We start from the raw sequence: 15,832 nt of genomic DNA on the forward strand, positions 1-15,832 counted from the left end.
ACTTTCTCCTTTCAATCTCTCTGCCTTTCTGATTCATTTTACCTAAACCAAGTTTTCTATACATTTTTTACTTTGTGCATTGATTTCATGATAATAGAAGTTATAAAATTAAGGTAGCATAACCCTTTTTAATGTCTTTGTGTTGTCAGTAGTGTTATACATTATCATAAACTAGTAATCTCCAATAACATCAATATTAATGGCATGTATCAATATTATGTCTTATGTGACATCTCTATAGAAAACACAATTGGACCGAATGAATAAATTGGAACATTGTTATATTAAGTATCTTAGTTACATTTCCAGAAAGACTTGGAAATTTTTTTTCTTGCAGAAAGGGGAAAGGATCAGACCTAGAGTACAAAAGAAACTTTGTTTAGATGGAAGATCATGACAGCCCTAAATAGAAAGTGCTGAGGAAGACAGGAATGACCAAGGGGCCCAAAGTAGAAAAGCACAGGAGAGAGATATTTTCTGTCTAAGGTTTGAAATATCTGCAGTGCTTCAGCCCCACTAGCTCTGTAAGGCATTTCTTCCCTGTTTTAGAAACTTGGCCAGAGGATTGGGTCATTATGCCATGTAGGACCAAAGTATTACTGTGTCTATAGACACACCTGTGGGGCACTGGGCTCCTGGAATGGCTAAGAGTGAAGGTCTTTCAAGTACACCTTAGTTCCACAGGTAGGCTGGGCTACCAGACCTTGGGTCTAGGAAATGAGGGTTAACTTTAAGCCTTAATGAAAGGCAGCTGATGACAATTGTGTACCTTGCTTTTATCAAGGTTGGCTGAAAAACTGGACCTAAATATATAGGTTGACTTAAAAGTAGGTTTGGCTTCTAGGAAGTGGATATGATAGAGGCAGGAGAGATAAAGCAGTAAGGCATCTCCTCTCCTGCTCTATAACCTCCTGGAAAGCAGGAAGCACATCTTGTCCTTCTCCCCACCACACTCCCCAACTCTGCCCAGTGTGTGGCATATAGTAGTTAGCAATCAATAAATGTTAAATATCTGGCCCATCAGTTCACTATGGATGGAGAGAGACACACAAGCCTTGGACAGATGTAAGAAAGGTGGTTGGGAACCTAATGGGGATCCTGAGGCCATATCAGAGAAGTTACTTGCTGCTCCCATGGTGTAGCTAAGGTGTGGGTTCCATCTTGGATGCGGTATGGTAGAGATGGGGGTTGGTGAAAGTAGCAGGTGGGATGCAGAGGGCTGGAGCCAGGGCCCAGCCTTTTATTTCTGAATGCCCCCCTCTAAGTTTCCAATAAAGGTCTAACCAGAATGACTATTTATTGAGTTTGTGTCATGTGTCCTACACTGGTGTTAGGCACTTTACTTACAGTATTCTTTTTTTTTCTTTAATGTTTATGTATTTGTTTTGAGAGAGAGAGCATGAGTGCGAGTGGGGAAGGGGCAGAGAGAGAGAGAGGGAGAGAGAGAATCCCAAGCAGGCTCCATGCTGTCAGCACAGGGCCTGATGCGGGGCTTGATTTCACAAACTGTGAGATCATAACCTGAGCCGAAATCAAGAGTTGGACGCTTAACCAACTGAGCCACCTAGTATTCTTATCCTCACAACTGCTTTATGAGGTCAGTGGAATTTCTCCCATTTTACAGATTAGAAAACTGAGGTGCAAAAGGTCAAAATATCTTGCTCAATGTCCACCCAGGTAGAAATAGGTAGAATCCAGATTCAAACCCAGGTTTGTTTCCATTGTTCTTTCTTTTCCTTGCTCTTTTTATTACTCCATAGCTTGGAAGTCTTATGGCCTGGATTATTGGGACCCTAGTTTCCCACAAGTGAAATCCCTAGGCCTAGACAATGCTTGGATTCAGAGGTAAACAGTGGGGACAGGAGCTGTAACTTTGCAAGTCACAGACACCAATAACTTTCTCCTTAACTTATTCCAAGTAGGATCATGCTGCATGGTCCCACTCATCTGGGACCTTGGTGTATTGGGTTTGGGAATATAGCTGTAACCTGGCAAGGGCAGAATTAAATGGTGGAAGGGGAAAATGAGGACCATTGTTTTGTAGCACTGATGGATGGCAGTCACACACAGAGGCCATTGGCCAAAGCTAAGGATCCAGGAGTACAGAGGCAGTTGAAACATCCAAACTGCAGAATGGGTCACTAGCTGGGGGTCAGGCTGGCTATGATGCCTGAAGCAAAAGAGAAGGAAGGTTCTGGGACTCTGAAATGCACCTAGGAAGAGTCCCATGGACAAGCATTCACCTGTGGCTACCCCTTTGACAGGTTCAGGCTCTGATCCCGGGCTCTCTTAAAGTCTGACAACCCCACACTTATCAGTTCCTTTTCCTCCACTTCATTTTTCTCACCTAAAAAATGAGTGGGTTGAACTAGAAAGTCAGTAATTCTTTATGTCTACTGCCTCTCACCCACAAGTCGATTTTGCACACTCTCAGTCTGCATGATAAATAGATGTTCTCTGGTGCGTCACATTTGGTTTTCTAGTTTCTGTAAGCTTGTAAATGATTTTTAAATCCATATTTTAAAAATAATTTCATCTGTGCTGTTAGCTCAGCAACACAAATGGAATTTAAACATAAAGGGTGAAGCCACTTGTATAAGGTTTTATCCAACAAGTAATGCAGTCAGATTAGAACCCAAGGTTGCCAGATTCCAAAGTCTCTCTGCTATACTATTTTCATACTTGCCATTTGGAAGAAGCAGTACTAATGAGTGACCCAATAAGAGAGGTTACCAAAGGGAGGATCAGAAATTGGAGAGGAGGAAAAGGATGGGCTTGAAATGAAGTCTGTGACTTCACATCCTAGAGTAGACCTGAAGGAAGAGGAGAGAGAGCAAAGATAGTAAGGAGATAATAAATTTTAATGTCAGGTTAATATGGAGCCAAGAGAAAATGTAGAAAAGTTGGAGAAACACTGCTTCTAATAGTTTAGAGAAAAAGGGAGTGAGCACAAATGCGTGGAAGAACCACAGGTAGCACTGCAGGTGAATGGCCAAGGTGAAGAGTGATCATCCAGACACAAGCCATCAGATGCAAGATAGCCCAAGCAGGAGCAGTTGCCTCTCAGCAGATTTTTCTAAAGATTTTCCTAAATTTTTCTAAGTTACCTTGCAAAGCCTTTCAGTGGTTTGCTCCATAACAAGAGGAAAGTCATTAGCACTAAGCATGCCTATAGGATTCTGTTATAGGTGGAATAGAAAGGCAGAAACCATATCTGTAAATTTTCTGGGAGAGTTCTGGTTTTAAGGTTCCTCATGATTATCGTTTGTGTATTAATATCATGTGTTCATATTTTGCTTGTGGAGAAGATAAAATCACCATATCATGCCTTCTCTTGCTGAAAAGAGATCTAGCCTCCTAATTCACATTTCAAAAAAAATAAATTGTGTATCTTCTATTCAAATAAAACATAAAGTTATGTGTTAGAAAGCAGGTGAAGAAAATAAGCAGAATAATATGTACCATGAAGATGGGTGGGAAAACCAAAATGCCACAAATTGATCTTAAATAATTTCAGAACCTCGCAAAAGCTGGGTAAATGGGCTGTTTAGCAAAGTCAAGGATGAGTTTCCAGGTGAGATGACTATCCTGGAATAAGGCATAGGAGTAGATATCCAAAAAAATTCATAGAATATGTATCAGCAGCAAAAATCTAAATCCATAGAGAATACAAAGGGAAGGTGGATTTCCCAGGTGAGATCTGGGGAAATGCATGCTACAGAAAGGAGTGGAAAAAGTGCAAGTAGTGAACTTGGCCGGCTGTGGAGGGGGTGGAGGGGAGAGAGGAGGAGTGGGGAAGGCTGAGGGAGGGAGTTAAAAGAAATGTAAAAGAAAGTTTGTCTTTGGGACCCTGATCAGGGCCTTGCTTTTTCTGTTTTAATTCTCCTAAGGTGTTAGCCTGACATGGGACTCCATCCCATGACCCTGGGATCATGACCTGAACCGAAATCAAGAGTCAGATGCTCCTGTTGGTGGGAATGCAAATTGGTGCAGCCGCTCTGGAAAGCAGTGTGGAGGTTCCTCAGAAAATTAAAAATAGACCTACCCTATGACCCAGCAATAACACTGCTAGGAATTTATCCAAGGGATACAGGAGTACTGATGCATAGGGGCACCTGTACCCCAATGTTTATAGCAGCACTCTCAACAATAGCCAAATTATGGAAAGAGCCTAAATGTCCATCAACTGATGAATGGATAAAGAAATTGTGGTTTATATACACAATGGAATACTACGTGGCAATGAGAAAAAATGAAATATGGCCTTTTGTAGCAACATGGATGGAACTGGAGAGTGTGATGCTAAGTGAAATAAGCCATACAGAGAAAGACAGATACCATATGGTTTCACTCTTATGTGGATCCTGAGAAACGTAACAGAAACCCATGGGGGAGGGGAAGGAAAAAAAAAAAAAAAGAGGTTAGAGTGGGAGAGAGCCAAAGCATAAGAGACTGTTAAAAACTGAGAACAAACTGAGGGTTGATGGGGGGTGGGAGGGAGGGCAGGGTGGGTGATGGGTATTGAGGAGGGCACCTTTTGGGATGAGCACTGGGTGTTGTATGGAAACCAATTTGACAGTAAATTTCATATATTAAAAAAAAATAAATAAATATTAAAAAAAAAAAAAAAAAAGAGTCAGATGCTCAACTAACTGAGCCACCCAGGTGCCCCTCTTCCTCAGTTTGGAGGGCAGTGTGGCAGGAGCTGAGAGGCCAGTGTCTGGAGTCAGCTGCCCCGCAGAACTCTCATGTAACTAGCTCAGAACACTGGGAGCCCACTCAGTGGCTGTCCCTTCACCTCTCTGTGCTTCATTTGCTTCATTTATTTTATCCCCTTTATTTGAATCTATAAAATGGGGATAATAATACAAAACCACAGTACTAAAACTTAAAGAACTCTGAAAACCAAATGATTTTTCACAAATTATTTGGTGGCAAAAGATGACCTGGACTGATGAGAGTCTATCCACGGTTTTGTTTCTGCTCCCTACTATGAATATTCATAGATCTCACTGCAGAAATAGTAATGTGTTTGATTTCAGGGTGCTGCCCCCTGCCCCATACAGTATGTGCATAAATATTTCCTTTTTAAAATCTGAAAAATTCTAGCTTCCAAAACGCATTTGACTCCAAGGGTTTGTGGATCTACAGTTCCCACCTCATAGAGTTACTGTAAGGATTAAATGTGGTTATTTATCTAAGACACTTAGGAGAGTGCCTGCCACATATTCATAACTTAATAAGTGTTGGTATTATTATTAGTATACTGCATCCTTTCTAAGGCCCCACATTGTAGCAAGCTGTGAGTTGAGGAGTTGCGGAAATAATAACAGATACACTAATTTATTTAGGTGAATGTCAGGGCTCCTGATTTGAGCCTAGATTGTGTAGATGCTAGGTTTTGGACATTCCCGGAAGATTGGTGTTGGTGAGGAGGTGCTTGACAGGGCCCTAAAAGCTGAGAAACCGAAGACCTTTCTGGAAAAGAAAAATGCAGAGAAAAGAAAAGGAGAATTAAGGAACACAACTTGAGTTAGAAGACCATGGGCATGTGCACGGAGTGATTTGTAGTTTAGCAGGGTGTTTCTGCCTCAGTGCCCCCAGATTCTCATGCTCCTGTCTGAGTCCTTGTGGAAGGAGACTGCAAGGAAAGAACAAGTGATATCTGGTCCTGGTGACTCAGCATTCAGCTGGGGATATCTGCCCCTGCTGGCTTGGTCTCCTGCAGCAAACACTGGGGAAGGACCCTGGGCCTGCACCACCAACAGCAACCTTTCTAGTGAGCATTGGTGGTCTTGCCACTCTTTAGGCATCTACGGTGACCAGAGGGAGCCAAAGAAGTTTGAGGAAGAGCAGTGGAGAGGAGGAACCAGGGAAATATTGTTCAGTAATGACCACCATTAATCTCTTAGGCTTACAATAGAAAGTAGTAGAAGAGACAAAAGAAAAGAAAAGAAATGATTGCTAAAAATAAAAGATTTTGTATGAGTTGTAATTAATTTGCTCTCACATCTGTGCTTTTCTGAACCTGGGGTGTCCAACAAATCATGTCACGGCTCCATGGAACAGCTAGTGGGAGAGATGGGCCAAAAGACAAACACTTGCAAAATCAGAAGGCAAGTTCCAGGAAGGGGAATTTTCCAGTTCATATGGGGGTATTTGTGTTATTCTCAAGTAAGGCAGATGCCATTTTCAAATGTGCTTTCCTTGGCTTCTGCTCTTTCCTTTGCATGATTAAGGGCAGTCAACTTTGATTACAGTGCAGACAGTTAACGGTAATTCGGGATTACGTTAACATCTAGATGCTTAAGGATGAATGAGTCATATGTCAGGCTGTGATGAAATGTTTCACTCTTTAAGTAAGAGATGCCTGATTCTGGCACATTATTAATTTCTAAAGCTTAAATCGGAAAATTGGATTTAGGAGATTTAGCTCTATTTTCTTATAATTCCTTGTAATAGGTTTTGAGCCCTTCTCTCCCTCTCCTCACTTTCCTAAGTTGCATAATAGTCTTATAAAATCCTTTTTACTTTGTTAATGAGTAGTTTCTGCAAGAAGACTCTCAATCCAAGATTTCTGACACTGTAATATAAGGTAGGGAAGAACCAATGCTTTCTGCAAAGGGGTTTATTGGGGATGATTCAAATCAAGAAAGTATTCCAGGAACTTGAATCCTGATGAGGCAGGCAGCCATCACTTATGGGAGTGCTGACGGGAGCTGATGGAGTGCAGGAGCAAGGACCTAATCCTGGGAGGCATAGGCAATCATCCAGGTCTGGTCTGAAACCGGACAGAAGGATTGAGCAGAAAACAAGGTGGTTGCCAGGCCTGTGAGGCTGGGACTTGGACACACATGGGAGCATGGATGGTTTCCAGAGGCAAGAGAAGCTCCAGACCTGAGCTTGCAGATGGGCATTTGCCTAGGTGTTCCAGAGGACGATGACTGTGATGATAGAGGTGGCCATGAAGAGCAGGTAGAGGCGGAAGAGTAGGGTGTCCATCATGTGGCTGAACTCTATCCACAGGTTGACCAAGTGCCGCTTCTGAGCCTCATATTCTTGTTGGGCCCTTGTTGACCCAGGGCACCCATTTAACTCTGCCTCTCTGGGACCTGGCACCTTCCCCACCAACTCCACAGGCTCCTTCACACCTACAGAGATAGAGACTCAGCCATGGGCCATGAAGTTTACCTGGGGAGTGAAGGGAACAGGGAAGGAGGCAGGAGCAGAGGAGTGGAGGTGTGGAAAGAGAATGTGTGGGCAGTGCTGACTCCCCTTACCAGGCAGATGGGTGGGGGTGAGGCCTAGGCCCTTATTTCCCTTCTGGGGTGCAGTGGGGCAGCATTTTGTTGGGCTGGTACAGTAGAGGAGGAGAGAATGGAGCCACTGAGGCATGGGTGGGGGCTGGGTGGTGGCCAGGTGCAACAGGTAGGTGATGAAGATGGTCTCTAGTAGGCTGACCACCATCAGGGACAGACACAGGGCAAAGTAGACACCTGGAGGGAAGATGGGTCAATGTGAGGGCCAGAGGTACCTCCTAGGACTTTGTGTTTCCTCTTTCCCCAGAGGGTCCTTTTCCAGGATCCCTTTTCTGACCAGGTTCCACTGGTCTGTCTCCCTACCCCACGCCCACTTTGCTTTCATTCTCCTGATGGAGGAAGGGACCATACTGATGAGGGGGGTGCCAGTTGCAGGGAGTAAGTCATTCATCATGAGCAGGAAGACGTTGTAGCCCAGCAGAAGTGTCATCTTGAATGGGGCACGATTCTCACTTTCTATTGGCAGGTAGAAGCTGAGGGCGTCAATGGCAACCAGAAAGCCACTGGGCACCAGAAGGTTTATAACATAGAGTCTGGGCCTGCGCCTGATGGCAACCTGGGGGAAGGAGAGAGGGGCGCAAGTGAGGAGTAGGCTGGGAGGCTGCTGAGCCAGTTAAGAGCAAGAGTTGAGATATGTCCCAGACCACACTGTCTAGGAAGGAAATGTTGCCTCAAGTCCCTTTCACTGTCCTGTCTTTCAACAAAGTCATCTTAATCACCACTGTCTGCCTTTCCAGAGTTTGATTCTGCCATGCTGCCTACCACTGAAATGTATCTCATTCCTTCTTGACCCAAGGTGTCAACTTTCTCCACTTCCACTTTTAGCCCTACCAATGTGCTCTTAGCAGGACTGTGGGACCAGATTCTTAGGTATCATGTGCTTTTTATCTCTGTATTTCTGCTTGCTTTCTCATCAAGGTCTAATCGCTAGTGACTTTGCTGGTGTCCATTCAAGACCAGTGAAGGGAAGGCAAGACAGTGGCAGATAATTTTGAGGTCACCAAGATTTGAAAGCATAATATCCCTAAGACAGTGTTTCATAACTTTTACACCATCTCTTTTTAAAAATAAACTTAAAAACCCTTGCCTTCCATAGAGTTCTGATAGCCATGGGAGATGGAAAGCTCACTCTCACTATGAGTCACTGCCATAGGACCTTTGTTTCTTCCCCCAAGGAGGATTTATTCAATCAATATTTACTGAGTGCCAGGTACTGTCCTAGGTAGTGGAAATTTATCAGTGAAAAAAGTGATAAAAATATCCACCCTCACGGAGCTTACTTTCTAGTGGGAGAGCTTACATTCTGGTGGAGGACATAAGTTATGCATCTTAGAGAAGATCACAGCCATGGCCCCTGAGCTCACATAGAAAATGATTTGGTCATACTGGTTGGTGCCCACAGTCATCTTCATCATTCTCTGGTGGATATCCAGAAGTACCCACTCCCCCTTGCTCCGAATGAGGTCCTGTGATGTGTTCGAAATCTCCTGCACTTTCTTCTCCATGCCCAGGAGCATGTTCTCCACTGCAAAAGAGACCCAGACAACTCAGCCTCCCAAATGTTCCCAAACCCCTTACCCAGACTTGCATTTCTTACCACTTAGCTTCCACACCCCTTTAGGGGAAATCCCCTCACCGTTCCCAGCTTTCTGGCCTCTTCTTTCTCAAAACACTTTCTCTGCCTCTCAATCAGCTACTATACAGAGTCTCACTTACCTGTGTAGATGAATGAGCTGAAGGTAAGTGTGCAGTTCTGTTCATCAAAGGGGAAATAGAAGATGTCCAGGTTACAGATGCTGACCACCCGCATTGGCTTATCATATTTGATGAGACCTTCACTGTTGACATAAACCATGAGACCTGTAGCTGTCTGATCCATATCCATACTGTATGTGAGAAGAATGGGAAGGTGGGTACTGTGAGCTCTCTATCAGTCCTGGCCTTCTTTCTCTCTCAGATCACACCATTCCTGTGCTCTAACCCCACTCATCTGACTTCCCCCTTCCACCTGTCACTGTGTTCTGGGGGTTTTATAAACTCAATTCAGACACTGCTCCTTCTAAACTGAGTCTTTGTATGCCCCCTATTGATTATATCATCCCATTCCTTGGAGATAGCATTTCCTTCCTGCTGTTTTCTCAGTGCGGATACTCACAACTCCTCGATGAAGATATCCGGAAGCCAAAGATTCTCAGCTGCTATACTGATCTTCCTGATGCCCCCACATTCCTCTGGGTTCCACGTGATGAATGGATTGTACCAGAACTATAGGAAAACATGGTGTGAGACCAATAGGTGGGAACTTGTTTTAGTCACACTCTGTCTCTTGCACTTTATATTTCCTTTTTTTCTCATTTCTTCACTCTCCTACCTCCTCTCTGGTGACAGATATCACAGTGCACTAACAAAGTCTTTCTTCTACTTCTCCCTTGATTCTTTCAAGGGAGACCTTGACCTCAACTTTGGAGTCCCTGGGATGGAGCCACTTAGGTATCATCTTCCATGACCTTGGTTTATGCTACCTTCTCCCTGTGCCCCAAACTGACAGAATAATCAGGAAATTTTGTGTTTTCATTGTTGGTCTGCTTCCATTTGAATTTGTATAATTTGTGGGTATTCTAAGTTTTATCCATTTAAACTGCAAAGTTGGACCCAGCAGTGGGAAAAGGGAGGTACCACAGTAAAGGGGAAAAAGTCTATCATACCATGTTTAGCCATAGGAAAGATGTCATCAGTTGAAGTTGTGCATCCTGAAAAAACAATTTTCACTTGGGATCATTGCCTCCATGAAGTCAAGTCCAATGCCACCATCCACCTCTTTCTCATTTCCATGGCTTTTCTATGTCACAATTATGATTTTTAATCATAAACCACTGAAAAATGTAGGTCAAATACTCCAGAGTACATGGAAAACATAATTTTTAAAAAAGGCAGTATAAAAGTACATTGGGGTCATGTTTCTTATGGAATAGTCTGAAAAGGGACAGATTTTACCTGCTATGATGTCACTGAAGCATGCCCTATCATATCTTCCCACCTCATGGAATGAGATTTTCATTTTACAAAATTCAAGTGAGGAACCCACCACCGCTTGCCACTGATCAGCACATTGCAATGTTGAGCCAGGACTCACCACTTCCACAATGGCTGACATAGTGAAGGAGATGTTGACCCGAGTGGGGATGCTATAGTTGATGACTGGACGGAAGGCCTTTCTGTCAAACACTGCTTGGAAGGCGACAGGATCCACTCCATGCCGGTCAAAGCCTGAGCAATTGATGGTGAATGTGTCTCCTCTTCCTGAAGAGAGCAGAGACCCTGTGAGAAGAGTGTCAGGGCTGGGGGCTAGGTAGCATTTCTGCACAAAGAAAATAGGGGGCATGGGAGAAGTATGTGAGCTCCTCCTTCCTGGACCAGGGAGTGTGGGCTGGGCTGGTAGGCAAATGGTGGAAGTTGATGAGGTGAGCTGAGTCAGGGCTCCATCCTCAATTCCTTTGTTTCTGTCCACATGCAAAATCTTTCCAAACATGTAGGCAAACTCAGCCTTGACCACCACTTTTCAGTGTCCTGCTGAATCTCACCACAAACTTCTCCACCTTCACTCAGTGTCCTTCCATTGCTCATCTGTGTCCTTGAGCCATCTGGGTGATGTCAGTGACAATATTTGCAATCACAGTTCTCCTCACTATATTAATGCAGCATAGATAATCATAAATTAATGATGAAGGCAATAATCAGGTAGGTAGTAGGAGGTATGTGGGACCCTAAGGAAGGAACTCAGTTTTTCAAGTTAATAAGGATTTACTGTATCTCTACTATGTTCTGTGATTGCTCTCATCTAAAACACAGTGTTTATCACCAGTGAGACTACCTTAAAGAGAGTTCCTTGATTCCCATCTTACACCTAACCCTTTTCTAGGGTTAGAACTACTTTGTGATACAGAAATAGAGAATTATGTGATAACATCTTCTGGTAGAGTCTATTCGTATCTATCTCTGATATTGTACTAACCCTTATCGTTCATTTTTTCTAGTTTATTTACTTTGAGAGAGAGAATGAGAGAGAGAGAGAGAGAGAGAGAGAGAGAGAGAGAGAGAGAGAACCAGAAGAGGGAGGGGCAGAGAGAAGACAGAGGATCCGAAGCAGGCTCTGTGCTGACAGCCAAAAGCCTGATGCAAGGCTCAAACTCATAAGCTGTGAGATCATGACCTGAGCCAAAGTCAAATGCTTAATGGACTGAGCCACCCAGGTACTCCTTCATCATTCATTTTCAATAATGAATGAGAAAAATAATCTACACTGAAAATTTTTACTAAAAATATTTCCCTTTTTCATGACAGACCTTCTCATCACCTTCTTCCCTTTAGAATTTTCTCTGTTCCATTTAATTTGATTCAAGAGAGCTGAGAAAGAATCTTCTTCTTTTTAACATTAGTTGATACTCAGAAACCATGTGGTTAGATTATATGTCTGGAAAGAGAAAGACATGAGAAAAGAGAAGAGGCCCAATAGAAACATAGGGACAGAAGGATCTTACAAAGAGGTACAAAGCTATCAGTGTCTTGAGTTTTCATTTTTACCTGGACGAACATCCAGACATTGACTATCTAGGAATAATAAAAATTAGTCTGGTTGGTCTGTTTCTTAGAAGTTGTATGTTTGCTTTGTTCTTGTTCTTGTCCCTTCTTACCTTGAAGCAGCAGGTGAAGAATGAGACAAAGGAAGAATCCATGTTCATGGAGCCAACCTCTTTCCATCTTCTTCTCTTTGGCTCTTCTCTGAGATAATGTTGATCTCTGGGGACTTAGTGATGATGTTGACCTTAAAAGACCACAGGCCACACCTTGAACCCTAGTTTTGAATAATACATGTATCAGGTGGCATTAGCCATCTCTCTAACAAGCACCGCTGACAAGAGAGTGTCACAGGGGACTAGCCCACCCTGTGCCCTAACTGGGCCTGAATCTCATCTCCAAAAGTAATCTGGAAAATCAGTTAGGAGACGGGGAAGAAAAAATATCTGGTCACTGGAGCAGTGCTAATAGTCTCCTCATACTTTAGAATCACTGTGGCCTGCAATGCATCATAGACCAGACACATAATAATTGCCATTGCTTTCAAGTGGCACATGCACTTATTTCAACCTTGCTACCATCTTTCAGAAAAACTGGGACCTCCTTTTTATAGTCAACTTCAGACTTTGAGGTTTTAAACATGACTTCAGTACTGGCTAGTCTCAGCTTTTGATTTTGTGAGTGTGTCAAAAGCAACCCAGATCTCCTGGATGGAAGGAGTGATCAGTGAGGTAGAGGGGAGGTGGTAGAGACAATGCTATTTTTAGTAGAAGTTGACTGATGAGAACATGAAAGGAAAGCTTGCAAATTCATGTTGTTTAGACCCTGCTGTTTTTTATAAGAAATTAGTTAGTTGTCGACATATTAAAAATTGGGAGATTTCGTGCAAGACCTATATTTCTGGCTTCATTTAAAAAGTAAGATCAACCAATACTGGGCTCACGTTTTTGCTTGGCAACAATTTGCCAAAGCTAATGGTTATGCTGTTTGGATGGAACATTCTCTCTAGATCATCACAGTCTCTGTCACCAACTGTTGATTATTCCTGACCAGCTCCCCTCATGTATGTTACCTGCTTATCCTCTGTAGGTGTTTGAATTTGCCTCTGAGTGTTAAGATTTACTTTCTCGTGTAGTCTTAAAAGAGCCTTGGGAAGTAATTTCAACATACCATGCCATGCCTAGGTGATAACAGGTCTTGTCAGATTTAGCATGTACAAATATTTGATTCATGGTGGAAACCAGACATGTTATTGTTAAGTGGGCCAAAGTCATCAGAGGGTTTAACCTCTTTTATTCTGGAATTAATTCCATTAGAGAAGGCTCCAGAGAGAGTAATGAGTGGCTTAGAGAGCAAAGAGAGCAATTGCTTCAGTGAAGAAGTTTATGGCCTGAGCTGGAACAATAAGGTAGCAAAGGTTTCCTTATCTCTAATATTGGGGTTTTATGTGGTTAGGGATAATGTTTGTGTGTTACCTTTTCTGTTCTAAGCAATTACTGAATTGAAACAGAAATAACAGTAAAAATGGCAATAATAGTAGCTGTTATTGTTACCCTGGCTCTCTTGAGATTGTTAAGGTTGTTTCAGCCTGAATGGAATCTTCTGGATTCCAAATGTCTGGGTTGACTGAAGCAACCCTGGCTGCTGTGGGCATCAGTCTTTTCTCTCAGCCTCACTCAGCTGGAGGTTACCATAAAGGTCGTCCCTCACTCCGTAGGAGCTCTCTTCATCATTTGAGGATCCCTTCTCCTTTGGGAAGTTTCTTTTTTCTTTCTTTCTTTTTTTAAAGATGGCTTTATTTGTTTGTTTGTTTGTTTGTTTAAGAGAGAGGGCACAGTGAGCAAGGGACAGAGAGAATCCCACAAGGGGCAGAAAGGGAGAGAGAGAGAGAAGCGGGGGCTCACCCGAAGTGAGGCTCATGCTCACCTGATGTGGGACTCTGACTCACGACCGTGAGATCATGATGTGAGCCGAAGTCCGATGCTTAACGACTGAGCCACCCAGGCACCCCTTTAGATCAGTATTTCTCAAAGCATTTTCTTGCAGAACACTAGTTCCACTGGATGTTAAATTCTTTTCTAAAAAAATTATTTTTGTTATTTAAACTTCAAAGAGGTCTGAGAAACAATGAATTAAATAAGGCTAAGCAGAGTTTTTTTTTTTTTTTTTTTTTTACTATAGGATTCCTCAGAGTATTTAGCTAAAATATTAATGTGACTTGAATATCCTATGTATAATTTCCCAGACTTAGTTGACTTTGAGAATTTGTTTTCCTCAGAATATCTTGCAGGAGTAGTATTTCATCTACTATTTTGAGGAAACAATGCTTTAGGTGAATAGAGTAAATGTAGAAGAAAAAAACTTGAAAATTCTATAGATAGGGTATAGAATGCAAGCAACATATGTATAAATCAATCAGGAAATTAAAGAAATAAACTAGATGACTGTTTTCAAAAGTTTTTAAGTCTTTATTTATTTTTGAGAAAGAGAGAGAGAGAGAGTGAGAGCAAGTGGGGGAGGAACAGAGAAAGAGAGGGAGACACAGAATCCAAAGCAGGCTCCAGGCTCTGAGCTGTCAGCACAGAGTCCAGCCCGGGGCTCAAACTCATGAATCATGAGTTCATGACCTAAGCTGAAGTTGGACACTTAATGGAGTAAGCCACCCAGATGCCCCAATAAGTATATTTTAGGTAAGTATTCTAAACATTTTTTTAATGCTTATTTATTTTTGAAGGAGAAAGAGACAGAGCATGAGCAGAGAAGGGACAGAGAGAGAAGGAGACACAGAATCTGAAGCAGGCTCCAAGCTTTGAGCTGTCAGCACAGAGACCCATGTGGGACTTCAACTCACAAACTGTGAGATCATGACCTGAGCCGAAGTCGGACACTTAACCAATGGAGCCAGCCAGGCGCCCCTTAGGTAAATATACTAAAACATGAAGTTTGATTAGAACTGTAAGAACCTACAAGCAAATAGGAAGTAAAATAGATAAAATTTTAAGCTGTTTCTGATTCCGTTAGCAGTATAAACTTGACTGACTTGAAAAGGAATCTTTTTCTTTCTTTTCCTTTAGATCAATTACCTACCAGCTGTAGATCACATGTCATTCGCCTAGATCCAATTTTAGAATGAGAGTTTAAAAACATTTTGGGGGGCAGTTGGCGGGCTCAGTCAGTGGAGCATGTAACTCTTGATCTCAGGATTGTGAGTTCAAGCTTCATGTTGGGTGTAGAGATTACTTCAAAAATAAAATAAAGTATTAAAAAATAAATTAATTAAATAGATAAAATGTCTTGGTATTGTTACTTCTCAAACGTGCTCAGACAGTAACATTTTATTTTTTATTTGATTTATTATTATTATTTTTTTTATTTTAGAGAGAGTGAACAAGCGGTGGAGAGGAGCAGAGGGACAGAGAGAGAGAATCTTGAGCAAGCTTCACGCTCAGTGCAAAGCCTGATGTGGGGCTTGACCTCACAACCCCAGGATCATGGCCTGAGCCGAAATGAAGAATCGGTTGCTCAACCAACTGAGCCATTCAGACACCCCCAAAGTAACATTTTAGTAGCTAAAAAGCAATACTAATTTTTCTCATTGGTGGTCTTATAATCAATCAAGTATATAATTTGTGTTTTAAGAATACATACTTTTTCCTCATGGTATTCAATAGATGAGTTACTTTGAGTGAAAAATAAATACAGCCTTCACAGATTTCTAGTTTTCCTAAACAAATATTCATGCCAAAAATGTTATCACAAACAGACTGAAGTGGTTTATCTCGTCTCATCAGAAGCCCATATTTATAAAGCAAAAACATGCAAGAAGTTTTGGGGAGTGACTGGGAGTGATTCCTGCAGCCTGTGACAGCCTGTTTTAGAAAGAAGGCTCCATTTTGGCTGCACTCTTTATTAGTTTGGCTCTTCTGGTTTAGTGGGAC

General features: G+C 42.3%; 1 protein-coding gene and 1 long non-coding RNA gene across 2 annotated transcripts in view; one reads left to right on the top strand and one right to left on the bottom strand.

Annotated features, from left to right (window-relative positions):
- The window catches only part of LOC132683447 (uncharacterized), a 47,387-nt gene extending 32,423 nt beyond the window's left edge, over positions 1–14,964 (top strand). Inside the window, exon 3 of the long non-coding RNA XR_009612233.3 lies at positions 14,629–14,964. This is a non-coding gene — a long non-coding RNA (uncharacterized LOC132683447). The remainder of the gene's footprint in view (positions 1–14,628) is intronic.
- HTR3D (5-hydroxytryptamine receptor 3D) lies at positions 6,660–12,077 on the bottom strand. The gene is given in 10 exon segments (XM_060639364.2): positions 6,660–7,151; positions 7,281–7,496; positions 7,623–7,875; positions 8,684–8,766; positions 8,769–8,839; positions 9,022–9,168; positions 9,170–9,205; positions 9,475–9,584; positions 10,025–10,074; positions 12,017–12,077. Coding segments are annotated over 10 exon segments (1,257 nt in total). The 3' UTR covers positions 6,660–6,921.
- Positions 14,965–15,832: the final 868 nt, after the last annotated feature.

Source organism: Panthera onca, chromosome C2 (assembly GCF_046562875.1).
Source record: "Panthera onca isolate mPanOnc1 chromosome C2, mPanOnc1 haplotype 2, whole genome shotgun sequence".
Taxonomy (NCBI): Eukaryota; Metazoa; Chordata; class Mammalia; order Carnivora; family Felidae; genus Panthera; species Panthera onca.